Source organism: Medicago sativa, chromosome 6 (assembly GCF_051527215.1).
Source record: "Medicago sativa cultivar Bolivia chromosome 6, Bolivia_mono, whole genome shotgun sequence".
In the NCBI taxonomy this organism is placed as follows: Eukaryota; Viridiplantae; Streptophyta; class Magnoliopsida; order Fabales; family Fabaceae; genus Medicago; species Medicago sativa.
In genome coordinates this window covers 81568187-81593467 of record NC_140754.1, presented here as the reverse complement: position 1 = coordinate 81593467, position 25281 = coordinate 81568187, and the positions used below count along the sequence as shown (strand labels likewise).

Here is a 25281-nt window from a genome sequence, read left to right as displayed (position 1 = left end):
CAATATCAGATAGTGCAGCCAATAAATCTTGTATTGCTATCAAAAGCTAAAGATTTATTAAAGATTGTTGCAACATCATTTATACATTCAGAAAACCAACAATCATTGAACAACAAAAGTTAGCAAGATTGAAGTTCCTGATAATTTACTTTTTCGGTACATATTTACATAAAACATTCAAATACAAGGTTGGCCTCCATGATTTACATGTACTTCTAAAATGATATTGATTCTATAATCTAATGCATGAATCTAATTTTACAACAGTGAAAGCATAAAATTCAAACAATATCTGCAGCACAAACATCCTCCATAAAAACTTACATCAGGTTCCACCATATCAAATCCAGAGTGGTGCATTGCGTGCTATACCGATAACATTGATTTGGATTTTGGAGTACAAAAGTCACGACTCTTGCGAAAGGATCTCATAAATGTGGTTCTCATATTTAGTTCTTTATCCCGCATTACTTCTTCAAGATCTGAAAGCTCCTTTCCAGTAAGAACAGAGTTTAGTTTGAGAAACCCATCATCTCACAGTCATTTCAACCTGGTATGCACATTTACATAAATAAATCAAAAGAACAAGAACAATAGCTGCAACATGCAATATAGAAACTAAACAGTAGACACATTTAATTATAAAAACTTTACTATAGAACAATTCTTCCCATTCAATTATATCGTGGAAAGATATATCTATAGTCCTTCCTAGTTCTACCAAATATCTATGTCAGAACACAAAATAATCTAGTTTGGAAAGACAGAACATTTTGTGAACATTAGAGAAAATAATCTAAACACAAGTCCTCATCAGGGGAAGGCATGGATAGAACAAAAGAAAATATGCAGAGCTGCAGAAGGATCACGTCAACGGTTCTGCAGATGTCCTCACCAATGTGGCAACACAAAATTCCAACTGAGCTGCAAAGCATATGATTACCCAATTCCCTTTCTAGCAAACCCACGGATTTTGTGGTGTGAACCACCTCGAGACATCTCGTATGACAATGCAAAATGAAAGGCCACTACAAATGGTTTCCTGACAATGTAGAAATACATTACTTTGGTATAATAATCAATTTCTTTTTTAGATATGATAGAAGCATTTATTCTTTAAAAGTATAAGAATCTTACTTGTAACAACATTAATCTTGGATCTGCCGCAATTTCTTAGGTGTTGTGTGAAAGTGGCCAACTTCCACCAAAACTTTTAAAAGTTCTGGACTAAAGGGGTATAGCTGGAGGCTGCAAGAGATGAACTCCCAAATTTTCATCAGACATGATTGCTTCTGATGCCTCTGAATAATCCTTGTGTAACACAATAATTCAATTTGATAGCTATGGCTTCTCCTTTCTGAAGGTAACATGCATTCAAATAGATGTGATAAGTAACACAATATACAGTTACACTCCAACAGAGAATATAGATATTGATTACGTGACAAAATGATTTTACAAAACATGCCAAAACTAAGCATTTAGCTCATTGTAAACCTTGTGTGTGCTTATAAGCTAGTGGAATTTTGATCAATTATGGATCATGTTTCAATTGCAATCACGTTAAATTTCATCATAAAAGATAAAAATGAATCTACTACATAAATTATCCATATGTTTATAGGTCAGACTTAAAGCATGTATGCCATTAGTTAGGAGAGATAAAAGTTCCGATTTGAAACATAATTAAAGAGATTGATATGTTAGTAATAGGATTCCTGATGGCAGAAGTTATATTAAATTATTAACTGCTACATCTGCAATAACTGCTATCTTTAGAACTTCTATGTAACTGCTATAGGAGTTAGTATTATAAATATGGATGTAGAGGAAAAGAAGGGCATTGGGTTATTTGGATAAAAGGATTGATAGGAAGATATCAAGCTCGCGAGTTCTTGACGGGGATAGAACGAACACTCTGGGATTCTATTGTAATGATTATATTAATTGATACTTTGATATCAGTTTATATCACAATACAAGTTTATGAAATGTTTATAGTTACTAATCATCAACTAAATGTAGAGAAATATTCAAAAAGTCTGAATCTTTATAATAACTCATGAAGAAATTAACGCTCAATGTCAACTTTATAAGCTTAAAGTGGCTTAAATTTACGTTAAGACAGTCTACTTGTTGATCTTTAAACAGTCGCAAACTCGGAGAACTTCCACGTCGACATTTTAACCATCAGAACATGGAGGAAAAAAAAATAGTTGGTAAGCAGGAAAAAAATGTTCCCTTGATCTAGGAGAACAAACACGGACACCGAGCTCGACACTAACACTGATTCGTCATCATTGATAGTAATTTAAGAAAATAATATATTTTAATGTAATCACATGTGTCGTCATGAGACACGTGTCAGACACATAATCTTACATCATGTCTCATGATTTAAGAAACTTCTCCATCTATAAACAATGAATTTGTAATTGACTATATACAGAAATTAATCAACATCTGTAATAATGATAATGATTTCAAGTGTAAACAGTAAAGCACAAACCTGCAAAGTTGAGATTGAGAGGATAACAACAAGACGATAGTGCACCTGTATCAAGGAATGTACCCCACATATTTCTTTCATCTTGTGCCCTGCTTAACTTTTCTTTCTCCTCTTCTTTCATTATATCTTCTCTTTATAATATAAGGATCGGTGAATATCACATCCCCCTCCGTGTCACTACAATCATCCCCTTCCCATGACACGTGGATTCCCATTTGTGCACTAACTTGATAATCCTTCTCCGTGATCCACTTAAGCTCTACATGGTTCCATTCATTATCTTTAACTGCATCGTACAGTTCAAGCTTATTACCGAAACTCTCGTCAATATGGTCATCCAAATTCATATCAAACAAAAATGCATGTCCCGACGGCAGAACTGTCCCATGATAATTGAATAGATAGCCAGAGCCAATATATTCAAAGCCATTGACAAACAAATTGAAGTTTTTAATCACCGCAGATTCTGGAATAAGAATAATGCATGTTATAGAAGGGATCTTTTTACATAACCAGAAAGAAATTGTGTTGTATCCCTTGACATGATGCTCGAACCAATCTGGAATCCCCTCTGTTCCAGTTGGCAAAACAATATTGTTGCATCCAGCTTCGTGCAGTTTCTGTTAGATTATCATAAGATATAGTATTTCAGTGTGGATAATATATGAAATACTAAATATCAAATACTAATGCAAGATAAACTAAAAACAAACCTGACTCATTAACATTCTTCTACTTGAGGAACTCAAAGATTTACATCCTTCTGCATAAAGATTTTTTAGATTTCGTGGAATCCCTCTAATTTCCTCAAGATAATAGCAGTAATCCAAATAAAGATGCTTAAGATAGTGACATTCACTAAGGCACTCGGGAAGAATTTTGAAATTTTTGTCCATTATTACTAAGACTCGAAGTTCACTGAGATTTTTAAATGAAAATGGCAATTCTTCTATGGAAGTATCACATAACCAAATCTCTTCTATATTTGACATATCACATAATAATTCTGGAAAACTCTTAAGACTCCTACAAAAATGGAGTTCCAATTTCTTAAGAGAGGGCAGCTGTAAGGGTGGAAAACTCTTGAGCTTCTTGCACATGGTAGCATCTAAGATTTCAAGTTTATATAGGTACCCAACTGAATTGTGAATTGTAGTTAAATTTTTACAATTTTGAAATGAGAGATTTTCTAAATTTGGAAGACCTGAAACATCAGGTATATGAGTTAAATAGTCACTACAGTCCAATGTCAATATTTTCAAGTTGTAGAACTTCTTCTGCATAAACATAAAGAATAAACAATCAAATAAAAATCAGACACCATATAGTAAATTTATAAATATACACAATTGGAAAATGAAATATTTCACTTGCCTTGTTCGAAAAACAATATGATAGAGACTCCGAAGAAAATCCTGTTGATATGAATAGTCTCAAACTTCTCGGGAGATACTTGGGATCTTCAGAAAAATGGCCATTTTCAATGATAAGTGTTCTGAGATTTGTCATCTTCTTGAAGGAATTTTCATACATGTCTATGGGTTCCATTGAGGAACAATTCAGATGTATCGTTTCAATTTTATTAGTTCCCTTTTTAAAAAATAAAATAAAAATTGATCAACCACCATACAAATAACATATAGAGATGGAACATGAACATGTAATTAAGTGTAAAAAGAATTAGTATGTGTTATACCCTAATTTTGGACCTAAAAATACTTGTTCAATTCTTCTTTTCTTGCATTTTAAGCCATTTGAACTGTCTCTGATCAACTGCATCTTTCTCTGCATTCTATTTCAATGTTATTTGCAAAATTCACATGCAAGGGTATTTTAGTCATTTCCTGCATTCAACTCATTTTAATCCTTGAAAATTGTTTGAGTCTTTTAAATTGGTTTGTATAAGTCCTTGTTTCAATCTCATGTCAAAACCCATTCCAAAAAATTGCATGAGAAGTCATCTTTATGCCAGTTTTGCCCCTAGGGGCATTTTAGTCTTTTCATGTGTTAAAGCCCTGTTTAAATTCTAAAAATTGTCTCTGAGTCTTTTAATTCGCTTGTATGAACTCTTGCTTTAATCACTTGTTAAAAAATCATTTTAAAATTGCATTTGAGTCGTTTTTAGTCGTTTTAGTCCCTAGGGGCGTTTTGGTCATTTCACGTAAAATCTTTTGTCTGCTTCGTTGTTTTTAATCGTCTCGCTTTACGTTATTTTTCAGTTTACTTTTTTAATTCAATTTTAGTTTTAATTTTCATTTTAGTCCTCGTACTTTTGTTATTTGCACTTTAATCCTTTTTTAAGTTTGTTAGAGTCAAAGTCAAAGTTTGTTACAAGTCAAGTGCCACATGGCATTATTTCATTGGTCCAAGCACTCCCACATCATCTATAAATAGGTCAAAGTTGGTCAAAGTTCATTCAACTAATCATTTTTACACCAAAATTCCCAAAATTTCCAAAAAAATCATTTTTTAATTATTTTCTCTCCCACTTTCTCTCTCCTCTAACCAACTTCATCTTCAACCTTCTTCCACCACCTTCAACCACCCTAACAACCTCCATAACCACCACATCTCCACCATAACCACCTTCAACCTCTACCAATTCACCAATATTCATCATCAACGCAATCGCAAATCAATACCGATATTCCTTCATTCTTTCTTTTCACCGTCCTCCCTCAATCATCACATAAACCCAATCATTCAAAATTCCAGCAACTCCAACACTGATTCACGAGCCAGAACAATAACACAACCGAATCCTTCTGTTGGCAAACTCGAAATCACACTCAAAATCACCAACTGTGAACAACAACAAGCAACCGTTCCATCTCAACCGCAAGTAGTACTGAACTTGCGAAAATGAAGGGAAGAAGAATAATGAACCGCAATTGAGTTTGAAGGCAGAAGAAAAGCAGCAACACAAAGCTCAGATCAAGAACCGAGTCCAAGTCGAAGAGATCAGAACAAGGCCAAAACCGAAACTGTTTGGAAGAATAGCAGAAGAACCAAGCAAAGGGGAATCGGAAACTGCAGCAAGGGCGCGAAAATGGAGCTGAAGCAAGAACGAACCAGAGGTAATCACTTTCGTTCTCTTTCTTATTTCTTGAAAAGATTTCGAATCTAAAATTCCCGATCTAGAGGATTATGTGACTTCTTTGTGAAAAATGTTTTGAGAAAGTAATAGAGGAGAAAGAGAGCTTTAATTTGATGCAAAGAAAATTTGAAAACAAGGAGTTTTGAAACTCCGGTGCGGTGGCGCCACCACCGGCCACCGCACCGGAAAACAAATTTCCGCCGGAGAAGATGAATTGGGGGGCGGCAGTTCCATGTCTGTAGAGAGAAGGGAGTAGTTTGTTTTTTTAGAAGGAAAGGTGTTTTAACGAAAATGGTTTTTACAACATCCTTTACATATGTATCATGACCCATGATCCATGGATCTTGACCTGCTCCAGTCAACCCACAACCCATGGACTTAGTGGATTCAGCCTTAAGCCCATTATTTTACTTGCTATCATGTGTTTTCCAGTTTGAACCCTTGCATTGCTTGCAGCACCCCCTGTTTGATTGTTTTCGTACTAAAACGTGCTAAATTTTGCAAGGTTTTTTTTTTTGGTTAATTCTAATTGTTGTTTCGCATTAGTCCATGATTAATTTGGGTCTAAAAATGTGGAAAAAGCGTTAGTTTCTTTATTGATCCAACAAGATTCGTTTTTGTTAAAATGTTGTAAAAGGACCCCAAATTAATCATGCACTTCTTGCATAGCTTTCTTGTGTGTTTCTTGAATTTGTGCATGCTGAATTTTATCTCTAAAGCATAAAAATGTATGTGAGTTTCATTCTTGTTTGCTCGTTTAAGTGTGCATTCGAATCTTGATAAAAATGTGGAAATAAACGTGATGACTACGTTCATGGGAATCATTATGAGTTTTGTGAGATATTAGTCCTTTTGATTCTTGCATCATGACTGAAAATTTGGCTATGATGTTAGGTCATTGGGTTGGTATTTTACAAGATTCATAATGATCTATTTTAAGCATGTGGTTATGTCAATTTTTTGCATTTTAATCTTTCTTTTGCTCTTGGTAAATTCTTGGTTTCAAAGTGTGTGTCAAAATATATGCTCATAATCCCTTGGTTATTTCTATGCCATTGCCTTATTGTTTCTATGATTTTGCCCCTTTCAAAATGTCTAAAAAGTGTCAAGTTTCAATGTGTACTTGCTTGCTTTACTTGCTTCATTTTTTGCTACTATATCATTTGTGCTACTAACTCCTTTTATTTCATGTTTCATGCAAGCTCATCTCATTTCATATTCTAGTTTAATTTTCTTTCAATTTACAATTCATGCAATACTTAGAATGTAATACTTAGGACTTTTTGTAATATTTTTCTTATGCCTTTAATTTCTTGCAAGACCATAGAATGTATCTAGGCCAATGATGTAAAGGACAATGGACTCTAATGATGTACACCGACACAAGCACCGACACATGCACACACACCACTTTAGGTATAGCTAGAATATGCATGTTTAGATGTATGTCTAGGATTGTATGTTTAGATGAATGTTTAGGCTTTATACTTAGAAAAATCAATTTTCCAAAAAATATGAACAAACTTCACCCAAATCTTTTTCACAATAAACCTTGGGGTCAAAACCCCATTGATTTTTCTTTTCATTTTCTTAATCAAATTTCAACAAACTTTAATCATACTTTGACTTGTTTTTGCAAATGACTAATTCAACCTCACAATTTCCCAATCTCATGCCCTTGAGGCCTCTTTCTATTCTTCAAAATCCAATTTTTCAAACTTAAAATCAACCAACAAAAACAAAAAAACATTTTTGAGAGAGAACTACGGTGGATTTGATCCCTTAATCGGGTACGTAGGCAAGGAACAAAATTCCTTCAATTCAAATAAAATAAAAATTCAAAAACATTCTCCTCCCTCCAATTCTTCACTTAGTAACTTTTAGGTGTAAATAACATTTTCAAATAGCATTTAAAAATAAAGCGCGCGCGTAGAAATTAAAGACGGTTCCTATAGGATACTATAGTCGTTATGGGTGCCTAACACCTTCCCGTAGCGAAAACAACTCCCGGACCTCGATTCTCAAGGGTTTTGCTTACTTTTTCCCTTCCCAAGAAAAAATAAGATATCACCGGTTTAAAAGGTTCAAACGTAATCAATGTTTGACACCCGAAAACCAAGATAAAACAGCTGGCGACTTCACTGGGGAGATTCGAGAGTTACGCCTAGTCTTTATTTCCACGCTTGCGCTCTTTTTACTTGTTTCTTTTACTTGCTTTCCTATGTGAATAAATGTTTAAATTCTTGCAAACGTGTGGGGTGAGAATATCAAAAGTCCTGCACCCGGGCTGAGTGAACTTAGGATTTAGGAGGGATATAATCGACAATTCATTCCGGGGGTTGCCTCGTGTTTTGGATTATGCGATCAATCCCACATAGCTGAGGCATTTTGGGGGTGATGTTGTCGGCGCGTGTTGTCGCGTTTAGACACTTTACTTCTAATTGTTCTATGACGCTATGAACCGTAGATAACCAAACCCATCCATGGCCATTTTTCTAGGATGTAGTGCGGAGGCTAAACCGAGTGTTGTCTCGAGTTTTAGTCGTCACGCGATACTACACTCAAGTTAGACCTTCCACGTATAATCATGGAGCGAGTGTTGTCTCGTGACACCATGAGATACGTCGGAGAGGTTGCAACTTGGGAACCTTTTTAGAACCCGGTTACTATTTCCTAAAGCCCTAGTTTCACCGGACGCCGTGTCCACCCATGACTCCTCGACTTTGAACTTCAACCCACCATGTTTTCTCCGAACTTGAATGTGATCATGCATACATGCATACATGCATAAACTTTTTTCCATGCATTTATCGGAGGACTTAGACAAGTCATCTTTTGAACATCACGGATGTGAACACCAAGTGATACCATCTCAACTAAACTTCTAGTTTTGCTTAAGATTTTCAAATAAAACCGTGTTTCCCCGTGATGTTCACAACCACTTTGACAAAGTCCTCTGACAAAAAAGAGTCTTTTCGCATTTGCATATCATGCATCATATGCATCATTCATCGGTCACAAAAAACTTCTCTCGTGCTCATTGCCCCCTGGTTTTGTCCGCCGCAGTCTGAAAAGTGGCTCGTGCTCGCAAAGTGTATCAACCAGATAGAATTCATCAAACAAGATTTCACAAGAGAAGAATGATGGCTAACTTTGAAGAAGAAAATGCTCAGCTCCGTGCCGAACTGGCTGCTATGAGAGAAGACTTGGCTAAGGCTCATGACGCTATGTCCACTATGATGGCTGCACAGGAACAACCAGCCACATCTATTCCAGCCACTACTGAAACAATTCCATCTATCCCACTGTCCACTGTGGCTACTGATGCTCGGTTTGTTATGCCCAACGGCCGTCCTTATGGCCTCTCAGCTTACTACTCTCCTAATACTGCTGCTGGTGTCTCTGGTGTTGCTGGTCAAGGACAGATTCCCGTATCCACTACTATGCCCCAGGTGACTACTGTTGTTACCGACCCTATTGTACACACTGTGCAACAGGTGATTGATGTTGATACTCCGCGCGGACAAGATCCCGCGATGGAAGCTATGAGAAGACAGTTGATGGAGTTGGCTGGAGAACTCCGTGAGGTCAAGGCTAGCCGAGGAAACAATGGTGCTCCTGCTAAAGCATGTGATCTATGCTTGGTGTCCCGATTTGAGGTTCCTAAGAAATTCAAAGAGCCAGAATTTGACAAATACAATGGAACTTCTTGTCCGCACAACCATGTTATCCGGTATGTCCGAAAGATGGCTAACTACGCAGATAATGACGCACTGATGATCCACTGCTTCCAAAGTAGCTTGACAGATGATGCAGCAGATTGGTATACTAGTTTGAGCAAAGACAACATCCATACTTTTGAGGATCTGGCTGCTGCTTTTGAGAGTCAATATGAATTCAATACCCGTCTGAGGCCAAATAGAGACTCTCTTAAGGCCTTGTCTCAGAAATCAGATGAGACCTTCCGTGAATATGCTCAGAGGTGGAGAGGGGCAGCTGCCCGTGTTTCTCCTCGACTTGATGAGGAAGAGTTAACACAAACATTCCTGAAGACTCTGAAGAAGGAATATAAGGAGAGAATGATAGTCTCTGCCCCAAACAACTTCTCTGATATGGTCACCATGGGAACTCGTCTAGAGGAGGCTGTCCGAGAAGGTATTATTGTCCTCGAGAAGGGTGAATCTTCAACCAGTGCACCAAAGAAGTATGGTAATGGTCATCATAAGAAGAAAGAATCTGATGTAGGGATGGTGTCTGGTAACCCATCTGCAGCTGCTACACAATTACCTATGCCCTATCACTACATGCAGTACTCTCAGCATCCTTTCTTCCCACCATTCTACCAGCAATATCCTTTGCCACCGGGTCAACCACCAGTGCCCGTTAACGCCATTGCCCAACAAGTACAACAACAGCCTCCTGCTCAACAGCAGCAGCAACAACAGGGTCCCCGACCCAGACCTTCTTTTCCACCAATACCAATGCGGTATGGTGAGCTGCTCCCAACTCTACTGGCCAAGGGACACTGTGCCACTAGACCAGGCAAGCCTCCGCCTAATCCATTGCCTCCCAGGTTCCGACAGGATCTAACATGTGCATTCCATCAGGGTGCTCAGGGCCACGATGTTGAGGGTTGCCTTGCTCTGAAATATATTGTGAAAGACCTAATAGAAAAGGGACGGTTGACTTTTGAGAATAGTGCTCCTCATGTTCTTGACAACCCGCTTCCAAACCATGCTGCTGTTAATATGATTGAGGCTTTTGAAAGGGTCCCTGTTCCTCAAGAGGATCCCGTGCTGGATGTCCGCAATGTTGTTACTCCCTTGGTACCGTTACATGTCAAGCTATGCCAGGCTTCTTTGTTCAAACATGATCATGATTCTTGTTCAGAATGTCTGCAAAATCCCATGGGCTGTTGTGTGGTGCAAGGTGATATCCAGAGCCTGATGGATGACAAGCACTTGATTGCCAGTGATGTATGTGTGATTGTGCCAGTGTTCCATGACTCCCCTGTTGAAAGTGTATCTCAGACGAGAAATGTTGAGCCTTTGGTGATCAGGTTACCTGGTCTGGTATCTTATACCTCTACCAAAGCAATTCCTTACAAGTACAGTGCAACCATGATTGAGAATGGAGTAGAAGTGCCTCTGGTATCCCCAGCTACAGTTGACAATGTTGCCAGTGAAGTTACAACTCTGAGAAGCGGAAAAGTCCGTCCACCCTTGTTTCAAAAGAAGGTGGTGACGCCTATTGCCACGGTAACTCCACCAGTTGTTCCTCCTGTTGACAAGAACACCGGCCCAGCAGGCCAATCTATTGAAGAGTCCAATCTGGACGAAATCCTGAGGCTTATCAAGAAAAGTGACTATAAGATTGTTGACCAGCTGCTACAAACCCCATCAAAGATATCCATCCTGTCTCTGCTCATGAGCTCAGAAGCTCACAGGAAGGTGTTGATGAAGATACTTGAGCAAGCTTACGTTGATCATGAGGTCTCTGTGGATCAGTTTGACGGTATAGTGGGTAACATCGCTGCCTGCAACAACTTGGGGTTTGGTGATGATGAGCTCCCCGAAGCAGGGAAGCACCACAACTTGGCTCTACATATCTCGGTGCACTGTGGGTTTGATATGATATCCAACGTGTTGGTGGACACTGGATCGTCTCTGAATGTAATGCCTGAATCCACACTAAGGCAATTGAGCCATCACGGAATTTCTCTAAGGGGTAGCAGCTATTTGGTTAAAGCTTTCGATGGATCCCGCAAAGATGTTCTCGGGGAAGTGGACTTGCCAATTACTATTGGTCCTGAGACGTTTCAGATTACTTTCCAAGTTATGGACATCAATGCTTCTTACAGTTGTCTCCTCGGAAGACCGTGGATCCATGACGCTGGAGCGGTAACTTCCACTTTGCATCAGAAGCTCAAGTTCATGAGGAATGGTAAGATTGTCACTGTGCATGGTGAGGAAGCATATCTAGTTAGCCAGGTATCATCGTTCTCTTGTGTTGAAGCAGGGTCCGCTGAAGGGACGTCGTTTCAAGGCTTGACTGTTGAGGGTGCAGAGCCCCGGAGGGCTGGTGCTAGCATGGCCTCACTGAAAGACGCCCAGAAGGCTGTTCAAGCAGGGCAAGCTGCTGGCTGGGGCAAGGTGATTCAGATCTTGGAAAACAAGCGTAAAGAGGGCCTTGGATTCTCCCCGACATCTGCTGTTTCAAAGGGAACTTTCTACAGTGCTGGGTACATCAATGTTATTACTGAAGATGCTGCTGGAGGTGGTTACGTGCCTACCTTTGTTATACCAGGAGGCACTGTGAGAAATTGGGAGGCCATTGATGTTCCTTTAGTCATGCATGCTTCCATGTAACGTGTTTTGTTGCTCATGTTTTTCTTTGCTTTCAAATAACAATCCTTTCGCTCTGCCCAAGGCGAAAGTGATATCATTGTAAGGGCATGTTTGTTTCGACATTGCCGTTATCAATAAAAGTTGTCGTCTTTCTCACGACTCTTTGTTTTTTACTTTTTAGTGCCTTTTCTTGGAAATAATGGTAATGCCAGAAAAAACCAAAACATTTGTTATTTTCTTATTAATTTCAAAAATCTGCATAGAAAAACTTTTTCTAAAAATCATCCCAATCATATTATGCAGATTGAACCACAATAAACCCGTTGAACACAGTGACCCTATGGTTCCTCCAAATTTTGAATTCCCTGTATATGAAGCTGAAGATGAGGATGAAGATGATGAAGAGATACCGTATGAGATCACTCGACTGCTCGAACAAGAAAGAAGAGCCATTCAGCCTCACCAGGAAGAGATTGAGCTTATCAACTTGGGTACTGAAGAAAACAAGCGAGAGACCAAGATTGGTGCTGCACTTGAGCCAGAAGTGAAAAAGAAGATCACTCAGCTTCTCCATGATTATCCAGATGTCTTTGCATGGTCCTATGAAGATATGCCGGGTCTAGATCCCAAGATTGTGGAACATCGGATACCGACAAGGCCTGAATGTCCTCCTGTCAAACAGAAATTGAGAAGGTCCCGTCCAGACATGGCTCTTAAGATCAAGGCTGAGGTGCAAAAGCAAATTGATGCGGGTTTCCTCATGACAGCTGAATATCCTGAGTGGATTGCCAACATCGTACCAGTACCAAAGAAAGATGGGAAAGTTCGAATGTGTGTTGATTACAGAGATCTGAACAAAGCCAGTCCAAAAGATAACTTCCTATTGCCTCACATTGATGTGCTTATTGACAGTACTGCTCAATCCAAAGTGTTCTCCTTCATGGATGGTTTCTCTGGCTATAACCAGATACGGATGTCACCTGAAGATAGAGAAAAGACGTCCTTCATCACTCCCTGGGGAACGTTCTATTATAAAGTGATGCCGTTCGGCTTGATAAATGCTGGTGCTACCTATCAAAGGGGTATGACCACTCTGTTTCATGATATGATCCACAAGGAGATCGAAGTATATGTTGATGATATGATTGTGAAGTCAAGTGATGAAGAGCAGCATGTTGTGTATTTGAAAAAGATGTTTGAAAGATTAAGAAAGTACAAACTGCGATTGAATCCTAACAAGTGCACATTTGGTGTAAGATCCGAAAAGTTGCTAGGCTTCATTGTCAGCCAAAGAGGCATTGAAGTTGATCCTGACAAAGTCCGAGCCATCAGAGAGATGCCGGCCCCTCAAACTGAAAAGCAAGTCAGAGGTTTCCTCGGACGTCTGAATTATATTTCAAGGTTCATATCTCATATGACTACTGCTTGTGGTCCAATTTTCAAATTGCTCAGAAAGAACCAGCCTCTTGTATGGAATGATGAATGTCAGGAAGCTTTTGATAGCATTAAAGAATACCTGTTGGAACCACCTATCCTTGTCCCACCAGTGGAAGGAAGGCCTTTGATCATGTATTTGTCAGTGTTAGATGATTCAGTGGGTTGTGTTCTCGGTCAACAAGATGAGACTGGTAAGAAAGAGCATGCTATCTACTATCTGAGCAAGAAGTTCACCGACTGTGAGACTCGGTATACAATGCTTGAAAAGACTTGTTGTGCTTTAGCCTGGGCTGCCAAACGCCTGCGTCATTATATGGTGAATCATACAACTTGGTTGATATCCCGAATGGATCCAATCAAGTACATCTTTGAAAAACCTGCTGTTACCGGAAAGATTGCACGTTGGCAAATGTTGTTGTCTGAATATGATATTGTGTACAAAGCTCAGAAAGCAATCAAAGGAAGCATCCTTGCTGAGCATCTTGCTTGTCAACCTCTTGATGATTACCAGCCAATTAAGTTTGATTTCCCTGATGAAGAAGTTATGTATCTGAAAGCAAAAGACTGTGAAGAACCACTGATCAATGAAGGGCCAGATCCCAATAGCAAATGGGGCTTGGTGTTTGATGGTGCTGTTAATGCTTATGGTAAAGGAATTAGGGCCATCATTGTAACTCCACAAGGGCACCACATTCCTTTCACCGCTCGAATAACTTTTGAATGCACAAACAACATAGCTGAATATGAAGCATGCATCTTGGGCATTGAAGAAGCCCTTGATCTGAGAATTAAACACCTTGACATCTATGGAGATTCTGCACTTGTTATTAATCAGATAAGAGGTGAATGGGAAACTCATCATGAGAAGCTGATCCCTTATCGTGACTATGCAAGACGTCTATTGACATACTTTACCAAGGTTGAGCTGCACCACATCCCTCGGGATGAAAATCAGATGGCTGATGCTCTTGCTACTCTGTCTTCCATGTTTCGTGTCAATCACTGGAATGATGTGCCTGTAATCAAAGTGCAGCGTCTCGATAGACCCGCTCATGTGTTTACTGTTGAAAATGTGCCAGATCAGGCTGATGAAGAAGTGAATGATAAAAAGCCTTGGTATTACAACATCAAACAATTCTTGCAGAATCGTGAATATCCACCTGGTGCTTCCAACAGGGATAAAAAGACTTTGAGACGATGGGCTAGTAAGTTCTTTCTGGACGGAGAAATTCTATACAAGAGGAACTATGACATGGTCTTGTTGAGATGTGTTGACAAACAAGAAGCTGAAAAATTGATGCATGACGTACATGACGGTACTTTTGGGACCCATGCTTCGGGTCACACCATGTCAAGAAAACTGTTAAGAGCCGGCTATTACTGGATAACTATGGAGCGGGACTGCCACAAACATGCTAAGAGATGTCACAAATGTCAAGTTTATGCTGACAAGATTCATGTGCCTCCACATGCTCTCAATGTTATATCTTCCCCATGGCCTTTCTCTATGTGGGGCATTGACATGATCGGAAGAATTGAACCAAAAGCTTCCAAAGGACATCGTTTCATTCTAGTGGCAATTGACTATTTCACCAAGTGGGTTGAAGCTGCTTCCTATGCAAATGTGACCAAGCAAGTGGTTGTCAAGTTCATCAAGAATAACATCATCTGTCGATATGGTGTTCCCAACAAAATCATCACTGACAATGGTTCCAATCTGAACAATAGTATGATGCAAGCTTTATGTGAAGAATTCAAAATTGAACATCACAACTCTTCTCCTTATAGACCTCAGATGAATGGTGCAGTTGAGGCCGCTAACAAGAACATCAAGAAGATTGTTCAGAAGATGGTCACTACTTACAAAGACTGGCATGAAATGCTACCTTTTGCCTTGCATGGTTACCGTACTACAGTGCGCAGTTCAACCGGGGCAGCCCCTTTCTCTTTGGTATATGGTATGGAAGCAGTTCTCCCTCTGGAAGTGGAGATTCCATCTCTTCGAGTGATAATGGAGGCAAAGTTAACTGAGGCTGAATGGTGTCAAAGTCGGTATGACCAATTGAATTTGATTGAAGAGAAACGTATGGATGCCATGACTCATGGACAGTTGTATCAAGTGCGGATGAAGAATGCTTTTGACAAGAAAGTCCGACCTCGAGAATTCAAGGAAGGCGAACTTGTATTGAAAAGAAGGATAAGTCAGCAACCCGACCCAAGGGGCAAGTGGACACCTAACTATGAGGGCCCTTATGTTGTCAAGAAGGCTTTCTCTGGTGGTGCTTTGATTCTTACACACATGGATGGTGTTGAGCTTCCAAATCCTGTTAATGCCGATATAGTCAAGAAATACTTTGTCTAGAAAGAAAAGAACAGCGTGGTAGGTCGAAAACCCGAAAGGGCGGCCTAGGCAAAAAGGCGCTTCCCGGTGGATCGAAAACCCGAAAGGGCGATCCAGACAAAAGTTAGGGACGAAAAAATGAATATGAAGAAGCTCGCTGAGATTGTACGCAACTCAGGCAAGAATGAGCGCCTCGATGAGCCGAAAACCCGAAAGGGCGGTTCATGCAAAAATGAGGTTGACAATAAAAGACAAGTAACTATATCTGGCAAATCACCATCACCCCTTGGGGCATCTGCAACTGTCAACGGTCGTCTTCATCAGAGGCTTATGTACTTGTGAATTCAAAATTTCTATGAAATGTAGCGGTCATCGTGTTCAATGTATCACCAACCAATAAAATTACCATTTTCCAAGCTTTGTAAATCCGTGAAGTCATGCCTTTGGCTGACTTTCACTCTTCTACATCAGTTTGAGCCTTTCTACTGTTTGAAACTCCATTTTTCTTTCTATTTTTCAATGCTATATACAAAACATTTTCTTTCCATTTGATAAATGTCAATGTCTGAAGCAAACATCTTTGAAAATTGAAAAATCTTTTTCTGTCTATTTTGAAAGCAAACCTGAGCAACAGGGTACATTTCAATGAAACATGCATGAATGAATGAATGTCAATGTCTATTTCAACACATGTTACAAGCAGGTTACTCCCCAGGATGATCTGTGGTCAATGGCAAGAATGAAAAAACAGAATGAAAATGAAAGTGAAAAAACGAAAAATGAAAATAAAAAGCTCGCTAAGTTGAAAACCCGAAAGGGCGGCTTAGGCAAAAATGAGCACCCCGCTGATTGACAACCTATGAAGGCAATTCAGGCAGAAATGGGGCAATGAAAAGAATACTTATTCCCCGGTGAATCGAAAACCCGAAAGGGCGGTTCAGGCAAAAGTGGGATTGAAAAGTGAAAAGAATGAAAAGAATATAAAAGCATTGACCACAGATGCGAACATCCAATGTTTACCCAGCACTGACACGCCTAGCAACGGCGACCTGTATCCAAGAACCTTCCAAGGGTCCCTTCTTTACAAGTTTTACTGCCCTCAGCCATGGTTTCGATACGTCTCTCAACGACGGTCTCTCCAAAGAGGTTTTCCCCCTGTGAATATGTCGCAGCACGAGCTACTACGTGCCCAATCTTCCAATGTCTTGTCTGCCTTTGTGAAACTTCTCTGCCAAGTTACAAACCAATCATGCATTTCAAGCATTCATACATGCATAATCATGCATTTTATGTGCTCATATATCCAATAATCTTGCTATACCATACATACATGTTGCATATCCAAATGTCAATGTCAAATGTCAAATGTCAAATGTCAATGTCAAATGTCAATATCCAATGTCAATGTCAATGTCAAAATGTCAATGTCAAATGTCAATATCCAATGCCAATGTCAATGTCAAATGTCAATGTCAAATGTCAATGTCAAATGTCAATATCCAATGCCAATCTCAATGTCAAATGTCAATGTCAAATGTCAATGTCAAATGTCAATATCCAATGCCAATGTCAATGTCAATGTCAAATGTCAATGTCAAATGTCAATGTCAATTTCAATTGCCAAGCCAATGTCAATGTCAATGTCAATTTCAATTGCCAAGCCAATGTCAATGTCAATGTCAATGTCAATGTCAATTTCAATTTCCAAGTCAATGTCAAATGTCAATGTCAATTTCAATTGCCAAGCCAATGTCAATGTCAATTTCAATTGCCAAGCCAATGTCAATGTCAATGTCAATGTCAATGTTAATTTCAATTTCCAAGCCAATGTCAATGTCAATGTCAATTTCAACTTTCAATTCAGTTCAAATCAATGTCAATTTACTCTCAATTTACTCTTGGGCCAACAAAAATGGTCATGTCTATTTGCAAATCAGGTCAATGACAATTTACCCTCAATTGGTATCTTGTTAAACCAGACTCTCAATTTGTATCTTGTTACTGGTCAAGTGCCAGGTTCTATCCAAAAAAGAACCACTTGTACCTGCTTATATACCTATGCTTCCGGACAAACGGCAAGTTCGATTTGAAGAACAGTTTGTACCCAGCTTATGCTTTGTTATCGGTCAAACGACAAGTTCGATCTAGAAAGAACAGTTTGTACCCAGCTCATGCTTTGTTATCGGTCAAACGGCAAGTTCGATCTAAAAGAACAGTTTGCACCTACCCCCCATGATGTGGTGATAATCCAACGGCAAGTTCGATCCAAAGAACAGTTTGTATCTACCCTTTTGTCTATATCTCCAGCCAAACGGCCAGTTCGATCCAAAGAACAGTTTGTGTCTGCCTATCTGTTTGTGTTTTCAATCAAGTGTCAAGTTCGATCCAAAGAACAGCTTGTACCTGCGTATATGTCTATGTTTCCGGTCAAACGGCAAGTTCGATCCAAAGAACAGCTTGCACCCGTCTCTTGTTTGTATCTCTCGGTCAAGTGGCAAGTTCGATCCAAAGAACAGCTTGTACCCGTCTCTTGTTTGTATCTCTCGGTCAAGTGGCAAGTTCGATCCAAAGAACAGCTTGTACCTGTCTATTTGTTGCCCGTTCTTTCTACCTTGATGTCTATAAATCCCTTGGTGGTGTGACACAGCCCGTAGATTCCGGTTCGATTGTCTTGCATTCATAAATGAAATGTTGCATGGCATTCATGTTTTTTGAAAATCTGAAAACGTATTTTTATGTCCAAAAGCAGTGCAAATGTTAATATTTAAGTATCTTCGTCCCGTCAACTCTAAGACTTCGTCTCTTGACTCCCCGGACAAAGAAACTTAAATAGGGGCAGCTGTTATACCCTAATTTTGGACCTAAAAATACTTGTTCAATTCTTCTTTTCTTGCATTTTAAGCCATTTGAACTGTCTCTGATCAACTGCATCTTTCTCTGCATTCTATTTCAATGTTATTTGCAAAATTCACATGCAAGGGTATTTTAGTCATTTCCTGCATTCAACTCATTTTAATCCTTGAAAATTGTTTGAGTCTTTTAAATTGGTTTGTATAAGTCCTTGTTTCAATCTCATGTCAAAACCCATTCCAAAAAATTGCATGAGAAGTCATCTTTATGCCAGTTTTGCCCCTAGGGGCATTTTAGTCTTTTCATGTGTTAAAGCCCTGTTTAAATTCTAAAAATTGTCTCTGAGTCTTTTAATTTGCTTGTATGAACTCTTGCTTTAATCACTTGTTAAAAAATCATTTTAAAATTGCATTTGAGTCGTTTTTAGTCGTTTTAGTCCCTAGGGGCGTTTTGGTCATTTCACGTAAAATCTTTTGTCTGCTTCGTTGTTTTTAATCGTCTCGCTTTACGTTATTTTTCAGTTTACTTTTTTAATTCAATTTTAGTTTTAATTTTCATTTTAGTCCTCGTACTTTTGTTATTTGCACTTTAATCCTTTTTTAAGTTTGTTAGAGTCAAAGTCAAAGTTTGTTACAAGTCAAGTGCCACATGGCATTATTTCATTGGTCCAAGCACTCCCACATCATCTATAAATAGGTCAAAGTTGGTCAAAGTTCATTCAACTAATCATTTTTACACCAAAATTCCCAAAATTTCCAAAAAAATCATTTTTTAATTATTTTCTCTCCCACTTTCTCTCTCCTCTAACCAACTTCATCTTCAACCTTCTTCCACCACCTTCAACCACCCTAACAACCTCCATAACCACCACATCTCCACCATAACCACCTTCAACCTCTACCAATTCACCAATATTCATCATCAACGCAATCGCAAATCAATACCGATATTCCTTCATTCTTTCTTTTCACCGTCCTCCCTCAATCATCACATAAACCCAATCATTCAAAATTCCAGCAACTCCAACACTGATTCACGAGCCAGAACAATAACACAACCGAATCCTTCTGTTGGCAAACTCGAAATCACACTCAAAATCACCAACTGTGAACAACAACAAGCAACCGTTCCATCTCAACCGCAAGTAGTACTGAACTTGCGAAAATGAAGGGAAGAAGAATAATGAACCGCAATTGAGTTTGAAGGCAGAAGAAAAGCAGCAACACAAAGCTCAGATCAAGAACCGAGTCCAAGTCGAAGAGATCAGAACAAGGCCAAAACCGAAACTGTTTGGAAGAATAGCAGAAGAACCAAGCAAAGGGGAATCGGAAACTGCAGCAAGGGCGCGAAAATGGAGCTGAAGCAAGAACGAACCAGAGGTAATCACTTTCGTTCTCTTTCTTATTTCTTGAAAAGATTTCGAATCTAAAATTCCCGATCTAGAGGATTATGTGACTTCTTTGTGAAAAATGTTTTGAGAAAGTAATAGAGGAGAAAGAGAGCTTTAATTTGATGCAAAGAAAATTTGAAAACAAGGAGTTTTGAAACTCCGGTGCGGTGGCGCCACCACCGGCCACCGCACCGGAAAACAAATTTCCGCCGGAGAAGATGAATTGGGGGGCGGCAGTTCCATGTCTGTAGAGAGAAGGGAGTAGTTTGTTTTTTTAGAAGGAAAGGTGTTTTAACGAAAATGGTTTTTACAACATCCTTTACATATGTATTATGACCCATGATCCATGGATCTTGACCTGCTCCAGTCAACCCACAACCCATGGACTTAGTGGATTCAGCCTTAAGCCCATTATTTTACTTGCTATCATGTGTTTTCCAGTTTGAACCCTTGCATTGCTTGCAGCACCCCCTGTTTGATTGTTTTCGTACTAAAACGTGCTAAATTTTGCAAGGTTTTTTTTTTTTGTTAATTCTAATTGTTGTTTCGCATTAGTTCATGATTAATTTGGGTCTAAAAATGTGGAAAAAGCGTTAGTTTCTTTATTGATCCAACAAGATTCGTTTTCGTTAAAATGTTGTAAAAGGACCCCAAATTAATCATGCACTTCTTGCATAGCTTTCTTGTGTGTTTCTTGAATTTGTGCATGCTGGATTTTATCTCTAAAGCATAAAAATGTATGTGAGTTTCATTCTTGTTTGCTCGTTTAAGTGTGCATTCGAATCTTGATAAAAATGTGGAAATAAACGTGATGACTACGTTCATGGGAATCATTATGAGTTTTGTGAGATATTAGTCCTTTTGATTCTTGCATCATGACTGAAAATTTGGCTATGATGTTAGGTCATTGGGTTGGTATTTTACAAGATTCATAATGATCTATTTTAAGCATGTGGTTATGTCAATTTCTTGCATTTTAATCTTTCTTTTGCTCTTGGTAAATTCTTGGTTTCAAAGTGTGTGTCAAAATATATGCTCATAATCCCTTGGTTATTTCTATGCCATTGCCTTATTGTTTCTATGATTTTGCCCCTTTCAAAATGTCTAAAAAGTGTCAAGTTTCAATGTGTACTTGCTTGCTTTACTTGCTTCATTTTTTGCTACTATATCATTTGTGCTACTAACTCCTTTTATTTCATGTTTCATGCAAGCTCATCTCATTTCATATTCTAGTTTAATTTTCTTTCAATTTACAATTCATGCAATACTTAGAATGTAATACTTAGGACTTTTTGTAATATTTTTCTTATGCCTTTAATTTCTTGCAAGACCATAGAATGTATCTAGGCCAATGATGTAAAGGACAATGGACTCTAATGATGTACACCGACACAAGCACCGACACATGCACACACACCACTTTAGGTATAGCTAGAATATGCATGTTTAGATGTATGTCTAGGATTGTATGTTTAGATGAATGTTTAGGCTTTATACTTAGAAAAATCAATTTTCCAAAAAATATGAACAAACTTCACCCAAATCTTTTTCACAATAAACCTTGGGGTCAAAACCCCATTGATTTTTCTTTTCATTTTCTTAATCAAATTTCAACAAACTTTAATCATACTTTGACTTGTTTTTGCAAATGACTAATTCAACCTCACAATTTCCCAATCTCATGCCCTTGAGGCCTCTTTCTATTCTTCAAAATCCAATTTTTCAAACTTAAAATCAACCAACAAAAACAAAAAAACATTTTTGAGAGAGAACTACGGTGGATTTGATCCCTTAATCGGGTACGTAGGCAGGGAACAAAATTCTTTCAATTCAAATAAAATAAAAATTCAAAAACATTCTCCTCCCTCCAATTCTTCACTTAGTAACTTTTAGGTGTAAATAACATTTTCAAATAGCATTTAAAAATAAAGCGCGCGCGTAGAAATTAAAGACGGTTCCTATAGGATACTATAGTCGTTATGGGTGCCTAACACCTTCCCGTAGCGAAAACAACTCCCGGACCTCGATTCTCAAGGGTTTTGCTTACTTTTTCCCTTCCCAAGAAAAAATAAGATATCACCGGTTTAAAAGGTTCAAACGTAATCAATGTTTGACACCCGAAAACCAAGATAAAACAGTATGAGATGGTCATATATAAGTTCAAAAAGAGCAAAGTCATGGTAAGCTAAAATAACAAATTCTTTATAGATATCAATCTTACTGTGTTTTCTTCTAAAACCAGAACTATATCATCACGACGCCACAACCTACTGCGTTCTCCAGGCACTTTAGGTGATTCTTGTCGGACAATTTCTTTACCCATATCCTCTATCAAGTCATGTAATGTCACGATATAAGAAGTGTAGTATAGATCTGGAGCAGTAATCTTTATGAGTGATTTATCAGCCAACTGTCGAAGGTGGGTTTTTATGCAATAACCATAATGACATTGAAGCGCCTCTTCGGCATACTCCATTCCACGTCCTTTAAAGAAACAAGCAATATCCAAAAAGATACTTTGTGATTCTTCATCCAAAGCATCAAAGCTTACTTTAAGTATCTTTTGGATATATCTATATGGAATTCTTTCATACTTATCTAATATAGACTCACATTCTTCTATACTCTTTTCAAACAAGTTGGAACCCACTACTTCTAAAGCTAATGGAAGGCCAGAAGCATATTTAACTGCACGGTTTAAAATATAATCATAGCTTGAATTATATTTGTTACTTTTAAAAACCATCTTTCTTAACAATTCAAGAGCTTCTTCCTTATTTAAACCAACTGCTTCGTATATCTTTTCGATCCCATGAACTAAGAGCAAAAATTTGTCTCGAGTGGTAATGATGACTCTGCTTCCAGGACCCAGCCAATCCAGCTTTCCCACCAAAACATCCAATTGCATTTGTTCGTCAACATCATCTAGAATCAACAAAACTTTCTTTTGATGTAGCATTTGTTTTATGATTGGAATTTCTTCATTAATATCTCCAAAATTAAATTCCGCTTTGAGTGTTTTGTAGAGGAGCTGCTTTTGGAGATGTTCCAAGCCATATTTATTTGAATTTTCTCTCACATTGTGAAGAAAACAAAAACCTTCAAATTGGTCGGCAATCAAATTATAAACTGCTCGAGCAAGTGTCGATTTACCCAATCCTCCGGTTCCATATATCCCAATCATACGGACTTCATTATCACGGTCAACATCCAGAAGCGACATTACGTGCTGCAGTCGAGACTCAAGTCCAACAACAGTGTGATCAGCACCTTCTGAAAGACCACGATTGATCTTGTTAGAAATCTCTGTAACTATCCTCTTGATAAACTCATATTCATATTCATCTTTCCTGTGCCCAGTCAGACAAGTTTGAGTAAATACATCAGAATGACAATGACCGCCATGTAATTTGATGATGATAATGATGCTATTTACGGCTCAAATCTTTAAACATACAAAGAACAAACTTTCTAAACATGAAAGAAAAACTCTAAAAACATATATTTTCTTTTTAACATTTAATTATAAAATGAAAAGTTAATTGAAGAGGCATACTTGAAATGATAGCCAGATATGTCAGCAGCTTGGTTAAGAGCTGTCTTCCATTTCTGCAACCGCTCCATGTTTTTCTTGTTATTTTGGAACCTTTCTTCATGCTTAGCAAGTGCTTCACCATAACTGTTATTCACATGTCGCACATGAGAAGGTTTAACACCATAGAAAACTGGTAAAACAAGGCGACCCGTTTCCTTCGAGCGGTGAATGATGTGGACAAGTTCGTCCAAACAAAATGAAGAAGTAGCATAGTTCTTAGAGAATACAATAACAGCAATCCTCGAGTCTTCAATGCTCTTGAGGAGCGAAAGTGTGATTTCGTCACCTCTCTGAAGCTCCTTGTCATCAATGAAGGTTTTGATTCCCTTGTCAGAAAGAGCATTATAGAGATTACCAGTGAAACCGTGTCGAGTGTCGGTACCCCTGAAACTGATGAACACCTCATATCTGGAATTATTAGAGAGGCGGGAGGAGGAGGAAGAAGAAGAAGAAGGAGATGGTTGCATAGCCATGAGAAGAAATGATAGTGAGAGTACGTTGGAGTGTTGTGTTGCTATCAGGATCTGTAGAAAAAGCAAAACATAAACTGATATAAAATGGTCAATTATTAAGTACTAAGAAGATGTGGTTTCATGTAGCTTTCTTTTCAATTTTCTATATTCTGCTTCCACGTGACTTCTTGTAATATCTCGACATAAATTACTTTTCAATTTTTGACAAACACAAATGAAAAACCAAATAATATTTTAAAGATAGGTTTAAATTTGCAACTAAATTCCTGTGCTTTTATTTCACTAGCCTTTAAGCAAGTGGGAAACTTCCTTCCCACTTCTTGTCTGTAAAGTAACCATCACGTTTCGTACATCCTCCTACCATAAAGTAATTTGAATGTCTTAAAAGAAGAAAGAAAAACAGGTAAAAGTCTGAGGAAAACATCAGTATGAATGGTTGCATTTAGTACGACAAGTGCTATGAATAATCTTGAAATTAACTCTTTTGTTAGGTGAAATTAACTTGGATTTCACTCTCTAAAATAGAGATTATTAAAAAGAGAGTTCATGCATTCCGCTTACTATCATTATAAACTAAGTTTGTCAACAAGAATAGCACACACCTTTAGATAATTATAATACACTATGTATAATGCAAGATCTATTGAATTAGACCACTTCTATTTTTATTTTTTTTTACAAAATTAGACCACTTCTATTGAATTGGTTGTTCGCACAGCACAGGAAATTCCACATTGTTTTTACAAAATAAATAAATCAGCCTGTTCTCATTTCTTTTCTTTAATTATGAAAAATCAAATAAACCACTTCTTTTCATTACATTGCATGCATTTGCCTCAATTTCTTATGCTTATCTATAATTATAATACACTCTAAGAGACTATTTAACACTTATTTTGGAATTAATTTATCATGCTCTATAAAGATTAAAATCATAATGATATACTGTGCGTTCAATAAAAAGATGAGTATGCATATAAATTGGGATCTACGACATGTTTGATCTATCAAAGGTTATAGTAATTAGGTATTAAGAATATCAACCGGTACTTCTAAGGTCTTCAGGACTCTTTAGATGGGGAGAAAAGAATGTATTCTTATATACGGTGTATTGGAGACAAAAGCCTTATATAGGACAATGGTTAATTAGAGTATTCCATTATTCTGTATATTTGTAACATCTTTTTAGACTCCAAATAAATCGTGAGCCTAGCTCAGTTAGTATGAACAATGCATAAAATA

At 38.1% G+C, this 25281-nt stretch overlaps 1 protein-coding gene across 1 annotated transcript; it reads right to left on the bottom strand.

Annotated features, from left to right (window-relative positions):
- Nucleotides 1–33: 33 nt before the first annotated feature.
- Nucleotides 34–24154, bottom strand: LOC146917337 (TMV resistance protein N-like). The gene is made up of 8 exons (XM_085719154.1): nucleotides 23528–24154; nucleotides 22193–23321; nucleotides 3884–4099; nucleotides 3223–3783; nucleotides 2510–3129; nucleotides 1138–1357; nucleotides 896–1042; nucleotides 34–550 (listed from the first exon to the last, which is right to left on the bottom strand). Exons 1-5 carry the CDS (start codon nucleotides 24037–24039, stop codon nucleotides 2587–2589), a joined length of 2961 nt encoding a protein of 986 aa, XP_085575280.1. The 5' UTR covers nucleotides 24040–24154; the 3' UTR covers nucleotides 34–550; nucleotides 896–1042; nucleotides 1138–1357; nucleotides 2510–2586.
- Nucleotides 24155–25281: the final 1127 nt, after the last annotated feature.

Bases quoted from the DNA above. Each gene is read 5' to 3' on its own strand.
- LOC146917337 (XM_085719154.1), bottom strand. From the start codon at position 24,039: ATGGCTATGCAACCATCTCCTTCTTCTTCTTCTTCCTCCTCCTCCCGC. The intron at 23,322-23,527 runs GTATGCCTCTTC...GACTGGGCACAG, and splicing joins ATATCTGGCTATCATTTCAA to GAAAGATGAATATGAATATG. The intron at 3,130-3,222 runs GTTTGTTTTTAG...ATAATCTAACAG, and splicing joins GAAGAATGTTAATGAGTCAG to AAACTGCACGAAGCTGGATG.